General features: G+C 44.9%; 1 protein-coding gene across 4 annotated transcripts in view; it reads right to left on the reverse strand.

The window, feature by feature from the left end:
• The window catches only part of Dop1b (DOP1 leucine zipper like protein B), a 132250-nt gene extending 118769 nt beyond the window's left edge, over positions 1-13481 (reverse strand). For 3 of the 4 annotated variants that reach the window (XR_012447854.1, XR_012447855.1, XM_074072687.1), the window contains exons 1-2: positions 13286-13481; positions 7875-8039 (exon numbers count right to left, since the gene is read on the reverse strand). Coding sequence is in view for 1 of the 4 variants with exons in the window: in XM_074072687.1 (XP_073928788.1) it covers positions 7875-8012 (138 nt within the window). In the remaining 3 variants the exon portion in view is untranslated. Of the gene's footprint in view, positions 1-7874; positions 8040-13285 lie in introns of those variants that run through there. The other variant, XM_074072688.1, reaches the window with a different exon arrangement.
• Positions 13482-17813: the final 4332 nt, after the last annotated feature.

Raw genomic sequence — 17813 nt, forward strand, 5'->3', positions numbered from 1 at the left:
CCCTTCCCCCGCCCCAGCCCCGTTCTCCTACCTCATCTCCTATCACTCTCTCCCTTGTTGTCTTCCTCTAGTCACGCCTGTCCCCTTGTTTGCCTTGGACTGAGGCCTGCATCCCAGATGGCCTCCTGAAAGCTCACTCACTGCATCTAGGTCTCTGCTCAAATGTCATGTTATCAGAACTGGCTCTGTCTAAAACAGCACCCAGTCCTTCTTCACACTACCCCACATCCCAGGTTTATTTTTCCTCTTAGCATTCAGCACCCAACATCACATATATATTTTTGTCTGTCTCTCACAAATAAAGCCTTATGTCCCATGAGAGCAGGGCTTGGTGTTAATGCCATGTCCCAACATGTGGACACTCTGTGTATACCAGTTTTACCTCTGTGTACTTGATAAAGCTGCTATAACAAAGTCCCACATACTGAGTGGCTTAAACAACAGAAAAACAAATTTACTGTCTCGCACTTCTGGTGGCCAGAAGTCTGAAATCAAGGTGCCAACAGAGCTAGTTCCATCGTACCTAGAAGAAAAAAATCCCACCATGCTCTTCCCTGGCTTCCATTGATCAGCTTCAGTCCTTGGAGTTCGTTGGCTGGTAGAAGTACCATTCTGATCCCTGCTTTAATCTGCACATGGCGTCTTCCCTCTGTGCACATTTGTGTCTGTGGCCACATTTCCCCTTTTCATAAGGATACCAGTCACACCGGGTTATAACCTCATTTTAGCCAGATTGTCTCTATAAAGATTCTATTTCCAAATAAAGTGACATTCTAAGGTTAGGACATCAACATATCTTTTCTGGAGGATACTGGGCAGCCATGTAACACTGGACAAGTCAGTTATCAGTCACTGGTGAAGTGGGACTAATAACAGTCCTGACCTCATTTGGGCAAAGAACTCAGAGTCCCTGGCAGTGAAGAGGTATAGCCCTTTCCCCTTACACAAGTTGTGAGCTATACAGACACCGACATGGAAAAGGCAGGGAAGCTCTGCTGAGGAGCACATCTTCAGAGCAAGGCCACATTGGAGCTGAGCCCTCCCCTGCCACTGGCTGGCTATGACCCAGCACAAGTTGCTTTACCTAAGCCTGATCTCAAGACATGTTGCAAGTATTACATAATACTGCACATCAAGACCTTAACACAATAAGCTCTCCATGAATGTCAACCATCATGGACAGGGCTGTGGTAGGGCCTCACAGTGTCACCTATGTCCTACTGATGTCTTGCAACTAGTCAGGGTGACTGGTCTAACTCATGTCCTAATTATAGGGACAGAAGACTAGAAGCTGAGACTGTGGTGGGAATCCTTAGGTGACAGTCCTAACAACAAAGTTGTCTTTGAAAACTTTTATCCAGTACAATACTAAAAAGGGGGTTTAGCAGTAAACAAATCTTTTTGAGAAGAGGAAGTGTTTGGAAATGGACTTTGGTCCTTCCCGTTGGTTGGGAGACAATGAATGAAAGACTCTCAATATACCATTTGCTCTTATAACCCTTACCTGGTTAAGACTTGGTGGCAATGGAAAGCAGGGTTGGTGGAACCTGTGTGCCCCATTAAACTCCTTAGGGCTGGAAGAGCTGTGCCCAGGTGTATTTATGGGCTAAGTCATTTTACACTGCTGTGACCTTTTGTTATAGGCCTTGCTTACACTTAGTGAGGTCATTCTGTCTGTGTTTCTTACACCATTGGGTTAAAAAACAAAAATCATGCTAGGTACAGTTGTATTCAGGGTTTGTGTGCTTCAAAATGACATTTGGGGCTGAATGAGACACTGTCCATCCAGCATCTATGACAATCCAGGCACAGGAGATATGGCAGGAATAGGTAGCCAGCACGTATCATCTGTGGCCTGTGGTAACAGATTAGCATTCTGTTTCAGTTTTCTCATCAAAAACAGGGAACAACAGCAACTCTCTCCTGGGGTTGAGTCAGTTAGAATAAACTAACTTGCTTCAGCAGTAGGCTACTACGTAAGTATTAGCTAAATCAGATGTTTGTAGATTGAATAGATGAAGCTGTCCCATTTTATATTACGGAGACTAGCACCCCAAGAGATTCAGTCACCTGCCCAGTCCCAGAATTCACCCTGGGCATTCCTAAGCACCATGCTTTGCTGTTTCTGATATTTCTTATCTTGTACCATAAATCCTTCATCACACAGCTCTTGACACAAAAACTTTTCACTGACTATTTTAAAAGAGAATGATAGCCATATTGAGCTTGTACTTAAAGATAGTTAAGATAGTAAATTTTGTGCTTTTATGTACTTTATCATGAGAGAAAAACAGAGAGAGAAAGAGAGAGAGAGAATAGGATTTGCACTAAACACAGCTTGCTATGTATCACAGAGCCAGTGGACATGGGTCTGTCTCTCCTCCAAGGCCCACTGTGTGCAGTAAAAGGTCTGCCCTAGATCGGGACTGGACTGTCATCTGGACTCGCAGCCTCCAGCATCTCCTGCCCATTTCAGTCCCTCCTCTGCTCTCACGACCTCTGCAGGGCTGACCCCAGGGGTCAACCCCAGGCCTTATCACTCCAGTCCCTTTGCTGGATCTGAGCTCTTCTAACCTCATAGCGCCTCTTCCCAGTCTCTTGTGCTGGTTCCTTCCTTCTCCCAACCTCTTTTCATGGTGGGGTCTGGGTCTCTCTCCTCTGTCTATACTTGCTTCTGTCTCATGACCTTTAACATCCTTCCTGCCTGGTAGCTCCCCAATGTGCCACTCCGGTCCAGAGCCACAAATCCAGACCCAGATCTCAATGCCTGGACATGTCACACTGAGACATCTACCAGACAAACTAAACATCCCAACATGAACCCTTGGTCTTCCTGCCCACCCACAGAGCCCACTCCTCCACAGTCTCCCCACCTCAACCTCTGGCCTCTCAACCTGGAGTAATACTTGACGACTGTGACTTGTATATGCCACATGTAACCCATGAGCAACCTACTGGTGACACCTTCCAAGTACAGTATATCCAGAACAGAAACTCTTCTCCTGACAACCTGCACTACAGCCACAGCCTCCCAAATGCTCTCCCTGGTACTGCCTCGGCTATCCCACCTGTGTTGTCCACCCAATAGAGCAGCTGAATGGCTATATAGTGCTGAAAGGGAAAGCACTGTACTTGACCATCCCTCTTTCCCCGAAGCTCTAATCTAATTCAGTAGTCTTTGTTGGGACCCCAGTTTGAAAGACCTAATGCCCTCCCTGTCACTGCTATGTGACAACCTCATTGGTGTCTCTGGGCCTCAAATACACCAGAGCCTCTGCACTTGATCAAATGGTACTTTTTTGATGAGGCCTCCTCCATGGCCACATTTAATACTGCACTGTCTCCCAAGGAAGGTCCCTTCTCTTTTCCTTTGTGGTTTTTTCTTTTTGAGACAAAATAATCTCACCATGTAGCTCTGGCTAGCCTAAAACTCACAACCCTCTTTCCTCAGCCCCACAACTATTTCTGGGGATTAAAAGTGTGCATCACCACACATGGGTCCCTCACGTAATTCCCTTTTTTTTTGTGGGACTAGGGTTTGAACTCAGGTCTTTGTGCTTGTAAAGCAGGTGCTCTACCACTTGAGCCACCCCTCCAGTCCATTTTACTCTAGTTATTTTGGAGATGGAGTCTCCTCAAGCCACAATCCTCCCAATCTCAGCCTCCCAAGTATCTAGAAATAGAGGTGTGAGCCACGGGCACCAGCTCTCTCACCTTTTTACTGTGCCCACAACAGTCATCACTGCCTAGCATCCTGTACATTTCTTCAGCCATCCTCCTCCCTCATTCCCATTAGATAGTGTACTGGGTCTCCTGGGTTTTGTTCTTCAGTGAACTCTGATACCTGGAACTTCTAGCACCTACTTTAATAGCTCCCCAAAGAAAAGTTCAACATGTATTTTAAAAGGTAGTTAAACCAATTAAACATTTTAGAATGTTTTTCAGTTATATGGAAACAAAGCCTGTTTAACAGAATATCTTGTTGCTCAAGGGTTGTACTTACCAAATGTATAATTTTCCCTAGTTCAAATTGCTTGTGTTATAAGATAAGTGAAAAGACATAATGCACTTACAGATTAGAAGACTTAATATTGTTAAGATGGCAATACTTCCCAAAGTGACCCACAGATTCAATGCAATCCCTATCAAAACCCCAGTTGGATCAGTTGTGGTGATGTATGCCTATAATCCCAGCACTTGGAGGATGAGGCAGGAGGACAACATTTTTGAGTAGAATGAGGACTACACAGTAAGTTCAAGAAGTCTGAGCTACATAGCAACACCATTTCAAAAAAAATAAGGGCTGGGGATGTAGCTCAGTAGTAGACAGTTTTCCTCACATATTTAAGGCCCTGGGTTCCATCCCTAGCACCACATACACACATACTCAAACTGGATCAAAGACCGAAATGTTAAGAGCTAAAAGAAAACATACATAGGGGCGAATCTTTTATCATTTTAGATTTGGCAGCCATTTCTCATGTAAAACACCAACAACTCAAGCAAAACATAGATAAGTTGAACGTCAAAATAAAAAACTTTTGTGCAAAGGACACTATGAAAAAAGTGAAACACAAGATGGGCATGGTGGTACATACCTATAATCCCAGAACTGGCAAAACTGAGTGTGAGAATCAACTTAGGTTGGGTCTTTTCTATCAAAGGATTTAATCAGTAACTGCCACTGTTACAAATGTTAGTCTCACTAACTTGCTTCCTATATGCTCGCTTCATGGATTAGCTTAACATGGTAAAAATTTCTATTAAGAACAAAGGGTTGTTATCCTCAGCTGGACAAAATTCCACTAGATACCCTGGTTCTGGAGCTGATAACCAAAAACAGTTACTGCTTCTTTGAGCTTTGAAACTTCTTCATCTTCAAAGCCCCTCTAGATGTCCTCTTTCTAATTAGCCAACTACATAGACTGTGAACCCAAAACCTGCGCAATTCAGGAGAGGGGCAACATTGCATTAGAGATAGAACCACAGCAGACTCCCCACTGGGGGAGCACCCTTCTGCAAAAGTAAATTTTGCCTTGCCTGTTGACTTCTGAGTTGTGTTATCTCGTTCTTTCTCTCTCTCTCTCTCTCTCTCTCTCTCTCTCTCTCTCTCTCCCTCCCTCCACTCCAGTATCTTAAAGATATTTCTAACACTGAGGGAAGAGGATTCTGAGTTTGAGAACAGCATGAGTTATATAGAGAGACCTTGTATCAGAAAACAAACAAATAAAAATGTAAAATGACAACCTACAGAATGGGAAAAAATATTTGCAAAATCATAGATCCAAAAAGGGTGTAAAGAACTTTTACAAATCAACACTTTCAAAATGAGCCAAGTACTTGAATAGAAATTTCTCCAAAAAAAGATATATATATATATATATAGTCAATAAAAACATGAAAAGATGCCCCAAATCATTAGTCATTAGGAAAATGCAAATCAAAACCACAATGAGATATTATTTCATACACATTAGGATGGCAATTATCAAAAAACTGGAGATAAGCGTCAGTGAGGATGTGGAGAAATCAAAACCCTCATGCACTGTGGGTAAACATATAAAATGGTGAGATTGCCAGGAAAAAGAGGTGAGTAGTTCTTCAAGAAGTTAAACACAGAGTTTCCAGATGACCCAGCAACCCCACTCATAAGTACATATGTAAAAGAACTGAAGACTAAAGACTAGGGCTAGAATGTAGCTTAACAGTAGAGCACTTGCCTAGCATGCACAAGAAAGCCCTGGATTTCATCCCCAGTCCTGAAAGAAAATAAAAAGGAAAAGAAGGAAAGAAGAAAGGAAGGAAGGAAGGAAGGAAGGAAGGAAGGAAGGAAGGAAGGAAGGAAGGAAGGAAGGAAGGGCTCAAACAAAAATTTATACATGAATATTCATGACCTCACTGTTCATAACAGTCTAAAGGTAGAAACATAAATGCCTGTCAGCTGATGAATGGGTAGATAAAATGTGGTCCATCTGCACAATGGAATATTACTCAGCCTAAAAAAGGGAAATTCTGATACATGTTACAACACGGATGAGCCTAGAGAACACAAAAGGTTACACACTGTACAGTTCCATTTACACGAAATGCCCATGTAGACAGAAAGTAGATTAGTGGCTGCTAGTAGCTAGAGAGAGGAAAGAATGGAGAGGGACTATTTCATGGGAACAGGGTTTCTTTTTGGGGTGATAAAAGTGTTCTGAAACTAGACAGCGGTGATGACTGCACACTTAAATGTAATAAAGCCCACTCACTGTACACTTTAAAGTAGATAAATGGTGTTATTTCAACTAAGAAAAAAGAAAAGCAAAAATAATGAACAATGTCCCCTCCCCCGAAAAAAAAAAAAGTATGCTATTCTTAGTTTCCAGATGAGCCAGGTACTAAAACAGTGAACTTGAATTTACCTCAATCCCAATTCTATAGCTTCTCTCTTTCTTCTAAATAAGTAACCTGCCTCTGGGCAAGCCAGCCAATGCTACCTTCAGCTAGAGACCTCCTCAGTTGCAGTAGTACTACCAAAGAACTCAGCCTCTTACTGCTATGCATTTGTCCACCCCAGCCTACACCTGGTCGTGATATTTTCATGTTGTAAATGTGCCTTGCAAGAGACCAGCAGTATCCTGTTAGGAGCTGTAATAACTGCCTATCTCCATCAAGCCTGACAGCCACCTGTCAAGGCATCAGGGCTGGACTGGTGCCCAGGCAATGCACCATGGACAACCTGTGCATTCTTCACTCACCCTTGTCCCTGGGAGGGGCAAAAGGAAACACTTTCTTCAGAGAGTTTTGTTAGGGTTCCTTGGCTTGTCTGACTCAGGTAGTTGAGATCTGCAGAAGTGTTGGGCATCTCCCAACTCCCACCTGCCAGTCACATTCCAAACTCAAGTCCTGGCCAGACAGCCCCAGAGTTGGGTGCAACCTCTTCCAGCCCAGAAGGTCTCTACCTGCATGCCACAGTGATCATCTTAGTGCTTGAGGGTGACTGAGTCATATTCCCTTTGGGCAGATCAGGAAAATGCAATGGTCCCATCTATAGGTCATACAGAGAGAACTCAAGATCAAGTCCACAGTTGACCAGTTTGGACTATTTATTTAGTTAGTTAGTATTTAGCAGTATCGGGGATTGAACTCAGGGCCTCAAACCTGCTAGGCAAGTGTTTTAGCCATATCCCCAGTTCTCTTTCTTTTAGGGTTTTTTTTTTTTCTAGGGGGGGTGGGTGGGACTGGGGTTTGAACTTGGGGCTTCATGCTCGCAAAGCAGGTGCTCTACTTCTTGAGCCATACCTCCAGTTCATTTGCTCTGGTTACTTTGGAAATGGGGATCTCTCAAACTATTTGCCTGGTCTAGCCTTGAACCATGATCCTCCTGCTCTCAGCCTCCCAAGAACCTAGTATTACAGGCGAACCAGAGTCTCACACTGTTACTCCGGTTGACCCTGAGATCCTGCTACCTCTTCCTCCCAAACAGCTAGGATTATAGGCATGTACCACTGTGTCCAACACAGTATTTATTTTACCCTTTACTGTTCTAAGAATTACCAGTAAAGGGGTCAAAAATAGACCAAAGAAGAGTAGAGACGAATCTTTGAATAACTGTGTTGACAATTTAAAATTTTACCTTGTGTAGACACAAATATTATTGAGAAGAAGACTTTTCAACATATTAACACTAAAATGCTATACTCAGAAAAAGCTGGAAGGAGGTACACACACTGATAAGCTAACAGTGAGTAACTCTGGGTGACAGAATTATGGGTAGTTTTTCTTTTCTGTGTTTTCTAGATGTCAGAATCATCACAAATTCCTTGCAATAATGAAAAGACAATTGTGTCCCCACCTCCACTCAATCCAAACAGTATCCACCCCAGTACCTTGTTGAGTTTGCCAAGTGAGGATATGAGATCCGCCCACTCACTGGAGGACTCGAAGTTTCTTAAAGCCTTTTCAATTACTGAAGAGTAACTTCTGTATCTGCAATCATTCAGCAGCTCCTGCTCTTCTGGGTCCATCTCACATCCTCACAGCGAAGAATGTTGCTAAAAGTAAATGAAAAAAGAAATGAATGAGGAAGCTATTTGAGGACAAATCCTTCCCAACCCAGAACTGCAGAAGACCTGTGTCCACAAATACTCTATGCACAGGCAATCCAGTTCAAATATTTAGCAAGGCTTCTGGGCCAGGCATATGGTAAATAAAAGATAAAGAGTTCCGGCCCTCATGTATTCTAAGGGAGACAAAAGCACAGAAAAGAAAGAAGCAAGGATACTAGGTTCCCCCTAATTGACAAAATTAATTCTAGCAGTGAAACCCGCAAAGAAGCTGCTGAACGACATACTGTTGCCAGTTGGTAATTCTGAATGCAAACAGCTTCTCCCATCACTGGGCATTTATAAAACTTAAGGACATGCTCTTAGTCTGAAAGGTCCACTTAGCAATTCAATCCTCTACGACTAGACTGGGAATCTGGAACTATTCTACAAGAAATCAGATGGCAAAAACATTACAGAAAATAAGGATGCAGGCTGAGGATATAGCTCCATGGCAGAGTGCTTGCCTAGCATTCGTGAGGTCCTAGGTTCTAACCCCAGCATTGCAAAAACAAACAACAAACAAACAAAACGCCCAAAGACAGGACGGTGAAGCCTCAGACAGCAGAGCTGTTCCACACAACCACACACTATCAGGCAATGAAAAGAAGAAGTGCTGACACATGCTACCACATAGACAACACTTAAAAATACAGCTCAGTGGAGGGGTCAGCCACGCAAGACTATACGCTGTGATTCCATCCAGATGAGATACCCAAAGTGCGCAAATCTCACTCTAGGAATGGCAGGCAGGTTAGTGGGGGTGGAAACAGGCAGTTACTGCCAGTGACCACAAGGGATCTTTTTGAAGTAATGGAAGGAAATGTAGACTATGGTGATGACGGCACAACTCTGTAAACTTACTAAAAAATCACCAAATTATATACCTGAATGAATGAATTTTATGGTCTATAAATTATAGCCAAATAACATTTTTTAAAAAACTAATCTCTGAGTTCCATCCACTCAGCAGGCTTCCCCAGCCTTCCCCAATCTTCCCCTTCTCAGAAAGTGGTCTCGCCATTGGTGAGACATTTGTTTTCTGGACTCTTCCTCCTTTCCCCTGCCACATCCAACCCAACCCCTGTTGGCTCTCCTCCAAAACATTTCACTTAATTGCTCTTCACCCCACTTCCCTGTGCAAGTTTCCAAAAGCATCCTAATGGCACTCGCTCTCATTTTTATCCCTGTACAACATATTTGCACACAGTACTCCTAGAATCCTCTTAAAACATAAATTATAACCATTGTTGCCATGTTCAAAATTCTTCCTACTAAACTTACAATAAATCCAATGGAGTCTAGAAGGCTCCATTTACTTCTCTCCTCACTGCACTCTGCATGGCTCAAGACAGACTCACCCTACCACAGAGCCTTTGCACATGCTGTGCCTCTCTGCAAAAATATGCTGAATTATGCATACACGTCCACAAAATTCACCCTTAGGAAGACTTGTACCTTCTTCTGAAATAACAGCCTTCACAATTTTAGAAAATATTAAGGAAATGATAGCAACAAGAGCTGGTGGTTTTATTTTGCCAAGTAAAAGCTGAAAGTTGGCCTATGTAAAAAGTCCATAGCTGGATCTTTTTCTTCCCCAGGAAATTCCTAGATCTGAAATCCAGCAAACTGCAGGACTACCAGACTCCATGCATAGTCTGTATATTAAGTGTCAGCACTGGGGAAAGAAACTTGAAAAGACAGGGCTCCTAGTTTCACAGTCCATAGCCTAATAAAAGAGGAAATATCTAAACACGTAATTTCAACTTAATATGACACTCAAGTGACAGGCTGAAGAACGAGACTGTGACTTGGGCAAGAAGAAAAAAAAAGAGGAAGCCCAACTACCAGCAGAGGAGTCCTCAAAGTCCATAGGTGTGGACAGCTTGTGTTACCAGGAAGAAAGCTGCATGTAGGTGTGTTGAGGAGGTGAGGCACAAAGGTGCACCACTGTTCTGGTCATGACAAGGAGAGCGCTGGCCAGGTAAGAGCAGGTAACTGGTTGGCTGTACAGAGAAAGTACTATTTGGTCTAACAGTGTAGGTGAGAAGTTAGGAAATAGTCCTTCAAAATATGGAATCTGATGATTCTATACCAATCTTCGAGAGCTTGAAATATCCCTCATTTATGCATTCATGTTCTCAGACAACACACAGGAGTCCCATGAGATGGGTGTTATTAGTCCCAAGAAAATACTATTGGGAATCAGGTCATTCAGAAAATTGCTGGGGTCACTCAGGGAGCAGCTGGAAGAACTAGGATTCCAGCTGGGCTCAATAGATAAGTTATACAGGTGCAAAAATGAATAGTTCAGTCCTTAAATAACTCTTTTGTCAATCAATGATCTTTCCATCTATCCTGGGTACCTTCTTTGTGACATCCAATAGTCAAGTAAAGTGATAAAGTTATATAAACTACAAACAATTACACAAAGTAGCAGTCATAGAAATAAGTGTATCTGACCAGCAATAAGTGTATATCACCGGAAAATTGAAAATGGCAATAGGGAATCTCTCACCTTACCCATTCTTAATTTCTTAGAAAAATAAGTTCATTTGAAAAACTAAGCAAATCACTGTAAACATGCCCACAGGAAGGAAGGAATTACATGAAAAGGAAGACAGTGAAAAATGACAAACCCTTCCAGGAGCAAGAACATTTACCCATATGTAATGACCATAGTCTGCAGCACAGAAACACTCAGCACCAATTGCCCTAATCATCTCCTGGGCACGTTATCTTTATTTATTTATTTTTTTTATCCATATGTGCATACAATGTTTGGGTCATTTCTCCCCCCTTCCCCCCGCCCTCTCCCACTCCCCCCCCACCCCCTCACTACCAGGCAGAAACTATTTTGCCCTTATCTCTAATTTTGTTGAAGAGAGAGTATAAGCAATAATAGGAAGGACCAAAGGTTTTTGCTAGTTGAGATAAGGATAGTTATACAGGGAGTTGACTCACATTACTTTCCTGTACATGTGTGTTACCTTCTAAATTAATTCTTCTCGAACTAACCTTTTCTTTAGTTACTGGTGCCCTTCTTCTATTGGCCTCTGTCACTTTAAAGTATCTGCATTAGTTTCTCTGCATTGAGGGCAACAAATGCTATCTAGTTTTTTAGGTGTCTTACCTATCCTCACCCCTCCCTTGTGTGCTCTCGCTTTATCATGTGCTCAAAGTCCAATCCCCTTGCTGTGTTTGCCCTTGATCTAATGTCCGCATATGAGGGAGAACATCCGATTTTTGGTCTTTTGGGTCAGGCTAACCTCGCTCAGAATGATGTTCTCCAGTTCCATCCATTTACTTGTAAATGATAAGATTTCATTCTTCTTCATGGCTGAGTAAAATTCCATTGTGTATAAATACCACATTTTCTTAATCCGTTCGTCAGTAGTGGGGCATCTTGGCTGTTTCCATAACTTGGCTATTGTGAATAGTACCGCAATAAACATGGGTGTCAGGTGCCTCTGGAGTAACCTGTGTCACAGTCTTTTGGGTATATCCCCAAGAGTGGTATTGCTGGATCATATGGTAGATCTATGTTTAGGTTTTTAAAAAGCCAACAAATTTTTTTCCAGAGTGATTTTACTAGTTTGCATTTCCACCAGCAGCGTAAAAGTGTTCCTTCCCCCACCCCCACCCCCACAGCCTCACCAACACCTGTTGTTAGTGGTGTTGCTAATGATGGCTATTCTAACAGGGGTGAGGTGGAATCTTAGTGTGGTTTTAATTTGCATTTCCTTTATGGCTAGAGATGGTGAGCATTTTTCATGTGTTTTTTGGCCATTTGAATTTCTTCTTTTGAGAAAGTTCTGTTTAGTTCACCTGCCCATTTCTCTATTGGTTCATTAATTTTGGGACAATTTAGTTTTTTGAGTTCCCTATATATTCTGGTTATCAGTCCTTTGTCTGATGTATAGCTGGCAAATATTTTCTCCCACTCTGTGGGTGGCCTCTTCAGTTTAGAGACCATTTCTTTTGTTGAGCAGAGTTTTTTAGTTTTATGAAGTCCCATTTATCTATGCTATCTCTTAGTTGCTGAGCTGCTGGGGTTTCGTTGAGAAAGTTCTTGCCTATACCTATTAATTCCAGAGTTAATTCCTACTCTTTCCTGTATCAACTTTAGAGTCTGTGGTCTGATATTAAGATCCTTGATCCATTTTGAGTTAATATTGGTATAGGGTGATATTCATGGATCTAGTTTCAGTTTTTTGCAGACTGCTAACCAGTTTTCCCAGCAGTTTTGTCGAAGAGGCTGTCTTTTCCCCACCGTATATTTTTAGCGCCTTTGTCAAAGATAAGTTTGTTATAGTTGTGTGGCTTCTTATCTTGGTCCTCTATTCTGTTCCACTGGTCTTCATGTCTGTTTTCGTGGGCATGTTATTTTTAATTTGGTCTTTCAGAGGCATGATTAACATGTACTGGGGAAAAAAATTAAGACACCTAATAAGGGTAGGTTTTAGGGTAGAGGTATCCAAAACACCTTGCTAAAAACAAACAAAAAACCATACAAAGGTTTTTTTGCGAGGGGGGCTGCTGTCTCCAGGTGAGGGCAACACCTGCGGGTACGATCAGTAGCCAGTGCTTGGAGGAGCTAAAGGGGACACCCGTGCTGACGACAGCCGGATTCCTGCAAGACGCAGGGCCAGGCCAGCACAGCGCGCGCACTGCGGCTGCAGCCCTTCTCCGAGGGACAGTCTGGGGACACAGGAGTCTTTCCTTAACAGCAAAGGCCCTCAGTTCTTAAAGATGAGTGTCCCTAGCCTTCTCAGGACCGCACCGGCAAACAAAGGCTGCGCTTCCCCACCCTCGGCCCGCAGAGGGGATGGGCGGTGGTGACCCACCTGACCTCCACCTGCGGGACGTGAGGCCGCGTTGGTCTCGGCGTGGGCATGCCCGCGCATCCCGCGGCGGGGACCCCTCCCGGGCTGCCTCCCGAGGGTCTCCAGCCGGAGCCCCTCGCCCACGCGCGGCCACGGAGGGCTGTCCCCGCACTGCAGCAGCGCGCGCCGCGGGCCCAGGCCATGCTCGGGGAACCACCTGCATCCCGGGACCGTCCCCACTGCGTCGCTGATGCCCCCGCACCCAGGAAGGACGCCAGCGCCGCCTCCCCGCTCCCGGGCCCGCGGAGAGGAGACGCCCGGCTCCTCAGGCTCGCCCGGCGGCCGAGAGCCGCCGCGGGCACGACTCACCGGAGGCGGCGGCCCTTGTCTGCGGGCTCGCCCACACGCGAAGTGGCGGAGCCAGTGGACTGTGGGACAGGGAGCCGGTCGACTGCGGGAGAGAGCCAGGGAGCGCAGCGGCGCCTCGGAGAGCGGGAACCACGGAGGAAACACCGCGCCCGAATCCCCGGCGGCCGCGGCTCCCCGGCCGAAGCCTCTGGAGGGGCGGGGCCGGGGCCTCAGGAGGGGCGGGGCCGGAAGGCGGGGCCTTGCTCCCTGGAGGCGGGATCCGGGGCGGGGCCTTGGGGCGCAGGGCGGGGCCTGAGAGGCGGCCCCTGGGGCGTGGGTGGGGCAGAGGGCGGGGCCTTGGTTGTGGATGGGCGGGGCCTCGGCGCGCGGGGCGGGTTCTGGCGCTCCCCACACCCACACCCCCACACCCCCGAGGCGGAGTGAGGGAAGCTGAGGCTAAGCAATCTCTGTTTCTCATCGTGGGCGTCGTCTGGCGGCGAAGCTGCTCTGGGAATGCTTTGCACAGGTGGGCGGGGTGGCGTCTGCCTCTCACCTAGGACTTTCCTGCACAATCGAAGGGAAGGGGACATTGGTCAGTGTCGGCCCAGCGTTATCCACAGGAACTTCGGCACTGGGAGGTGCTTACAGGTGCATTGCACCTGGCTCATTCCATCCTTCCCATCCGGACCACACCCAAGTCCTTGCTTGCTCGGGGAGCAGAGGGCTTGGGGGCCCTCGGTAAGATGGTGGCAGGAGAGGTGGTCATTTCTTCCTGGGATGGGCACTCGCTGAGAAAGAAGGACATCGTGCCAACTCCAGAGAGCGTTAATATTTCCAAACAAATCCCACACCCCTCCTGTTATCCAGACTCACCCAACCTGGCCTGACAGCTGCAGGGCAGAAAGCGCCTTGGGGGCGGGGAGACCGCAGAGCTCACCTGAGCACTGGCCCTACCCAGATTACCCGTTGAGACTCCCAGCCAACCAAAACAGTGCCACCTGTTGATGACACTTGTGCTTTCTGTGGCGGCCTCTCCCCTTTTAACCCCTGAGGGTCCCTTAGGAATTTTTGGATCTAGTCATGGGGTGGGGAAGGTATAGGAACATTTAGAAATTGTGTAGAACGTTTTGCAGATACGTGTGTTTTCGGAGGGAAAAGGTGTGTGATTTGTATCAGATTCCAAAGTGCATCTATCACCTCTCCCAAAGCTCTGACTTTGATGACATCTTCAGTTGGCATCTACCAAGTGCTCCACATGTAAATCCTCTCTAATAATCGGTTTTAGGAATGGTCTTAAAATTGAAGCCGAGGAATACAAACAGATTGAGCCATATTTAACAGGAAAAATCAGTTATTTTCATGAAAAATAATTTCTTAATGAAGATATAACAAACTCTACTCTTACAAAAAATGGCAGGCAAAATGGCCAAAAATTTGCCAAACAAGTGTATTTTCTTCATGTTCTACAAGTCCTAGCTACACTCACAATGTGCTGAATTAACAGAAATGAAAGCTTATTCTCACCATTACAACCAGTTCATTGGTATCAAAGCTATCATACACATATTTGTACCAATACATTTGTAGAAAATCATCTCCATCCCTTGCATTTATATGTTATCTAGCTGTAAAAAAATTATTAAAAAGAAAGAAAAACCCAGTTGTGAGGGGGCTAAGTTTGATAAATTCAAGTATTGTAAAACATTTTAAAAAACTCAATTTATAGTCAGGATTGGCAGTAAATATATAACATTAAGGAGTGAGCTGTGTTGTGAGGCTGAGGCAGGAGGATCTCAAACTTGAGGCCAGCGTAAGCTCCATAGCAAGAGCCTGTCTAAAAACTAAAAAAGAATTGAATGGGGGCGGTGTAGCTCAGGGATAGCATACTTACCTAGCATGGGCAAAACCCTGTATTTAATCCCCACCACCACCAAAAAAGAAAAGAAAATGAATGGAATATTCTTAAAAGAAATCTGGGGGCTGGGAGTATAGCTCAGTGCCAAGAGCACTTGTCTAACATCTACAAGACCCTGGGTTTGATCCTCAGCAGCAGCACCACCCCCACCCCCCAAAAAAAACTGTTTTCTTCTTCTAATTTGTTTTGTCACACCCCCCCAAAAATTGTTTTCTTCTTCCAATTTGTTTTGTCACACTTAAAAGTCTACTTATAGCATCTGTGCTTACCTGCTTTTTTTTTTTAATTTTTGTTTTTTTATTATTCATATGTGCACACAATGCTTGGGTAATTTCTCCCCCCTGTCCCCACCCCCTCCCTTACCACCCACCCCGCCCCCTCCCTCTCCCCCCCACCCCCTTGATGTGCTTACCTGCTTAAGACCTGTAAATACAGCAGGTTTCTTGCATAATATTCTAACTAATTAGGGCATTTCAACTTTAATTGACATCTGAACTTAAATCCCTGCCCCTCTTGACAGTAAAAAGAACATCATAGGCCATGAGTCACTACATTATTTGGCTTAAGCTCTCCTAGCCAGTGGACATTGGCCAACTGGATGAATTCTGAGTTTTGATACACAGATATTGATGATACTTGAAGATAGTCACTATGGTCCCGTGGTCCCTGTTGACTTCGCCTCCACTCCAGCATCACCCATCCCCTTTCCTCTCCCATGTTCCACTCCCATGTATAGCTCTGTCTTTGATGCTGTGCCCAGTTTGCAGTCAACTTTCAGTAACAAGTAAGTCTTTGTCATACTCATCATTATTGCCTGTTCCATCTCCACATCTCATCACTGTTCTGATTTTGGTCTGTCACAAACCTTGTTGCAGTTCAGTCAATCAAAGGAGAAGTCAAAGGGCCTAAAGGAGATGTTTGGACTGGAGGCTCAAGTAAAGATGGATCTCCAGTACCACCAAGATTTCAACACAGTGAGCACTGGTGCTAGGGTTTTGGGGGTTTGTTTGTTTGCTTTGGTAGCACTGGGGTTCAAACTCAGAGCTCCACATTTGTGAGGCAGGCACTCTATCACTTGAACCTCCAGTCCTGAAACTGGTGTTGTATGTGGTTGATCACACGGGCGTCGGCCTAGAAAACCATGTCACAGAAAAGCTGATGTAGAAGGGCCCAACCACTGACTTCATCTGGTACCAAAAAATATACAGCATATGGGATGATCCATTTGAAATATGCTACATTTAACCACACTTCATTTCTCCATAGAAAAAGTTACCCAGGCTAATTCAGGGATCCAAAGACTAGATAGTTTACAATCTCTTAGGTTAAGTGTGTCATCCTCCCTTCATTTTTTTTTCTAGGTCTGGGGCTTAAACTCAGGGCCTAGTATTTGTGAGGCAAGTGCTCTACCACTCTATACCCTCAGGCGCTTTTGCTCTTAATGTTTTTAAGATAAAGTCTCCTGTTTTTTAATTTGTTTTGTTTTTACAGTACTGGGGCTTGAACTCAGGGCCTTCACTTTGAACCACTCAATGAGTCTTCTTTTTGTGAAAGGTTTTTCAAGATAGGGTCTCCCGAACTATTTGCTTGGGCTGGCTTCAAACCATGATTCTCCTGATCTCCACCTCCTACATAGCTAGGATTACAGGCGTGAGTCACTGGCATCTGGCAAGTCTCCTTTTACCGGGGTCAGCCTCAGACTGCCATCTTCCTACCTTTGCCTCCCTAGTAGCTGAGGTTGCAGGCACATACCACCATACCTGTCTTATTTTTGAGACAGGGTCTTGCTGACTTTTTCACTGGGCTGTCCTTGCACCACAACCCTCCTGTCTTCACCTCCCAAGTAGCAGGGATTATAGACGTGTATCACCATGCCAGCCTTAATTTCCCTTAATTCTTGTGCCAAGAGTGACATAGACCTCACATAATTCTCTTGAGAATTCTGCAAAACTATGCTGAGAATGAGCTTTCAGTGCATGATTTTGTTTCCCTTTGAGTTCCAAGTTTTAATTATTTATTTCTCTAAAGCATACCATGAAAACATTTTAAGGCATTTCTGTTAGATTCTTTTTGATTGTAAGCAACAACCACCCAACTCAACTGAGCTAGAAGAAAAGAGAAATTTGAAAGATACAAGGATATCTTAGAACCCAGGATTCCAGGAATGATCTGAGGCCAGGGCAGGGTACCATTCTGGGAAGGGGACTGCTCTTTGGGCCACCCTGTAAATGTTGCTTGTAAGGGCTGTCCTTCTCTGGCTATGGCCTGGCTCCCTTTGCTCCTTAGGCCACCCGGGGCCAGACATAATGGACCACTCACAGTACCAGCTCTGATTCAGTCCAGCTGGTCCCGCTTTTTAGACAAAGGGCCTAGAGGTAGAGCCTTTACAGAGACTAGCAGGGGAAGTCACCTTGGGGCTGCTTCAGCTCAAATGTGAAGGAGCAGAGAATGGGGGAGGCAGATCTCCAGGCAGGGAATGCTGGGCAGACCATTCAGGGAGGTCCCACAGCTGTGCTTCTCAAGAGAAGCATTGTTGTGGCCAGGGTGGACAGTTAAGTGTCTTCTGAGTGCCTATGTGCTGATCCAGGTGGGATTGGCTGGCGACGAAAGAGGAAGTAGAAATAAAAGAGGCAG

This window comes from Castor canadensis, chromosome 5 (genome assembly GCF_047511655.1).
Source record: "Castor canadensis chromosome 5, mCasCan1.hap1v2, whole genome shotgun sequence".
Taxonomy (NCBI): domain Eukaryota; kingdom Metazoa; phylum Chordata; class Mammalia; order Rodentia; family Castoridae; genus Castor; species Castor canadensis.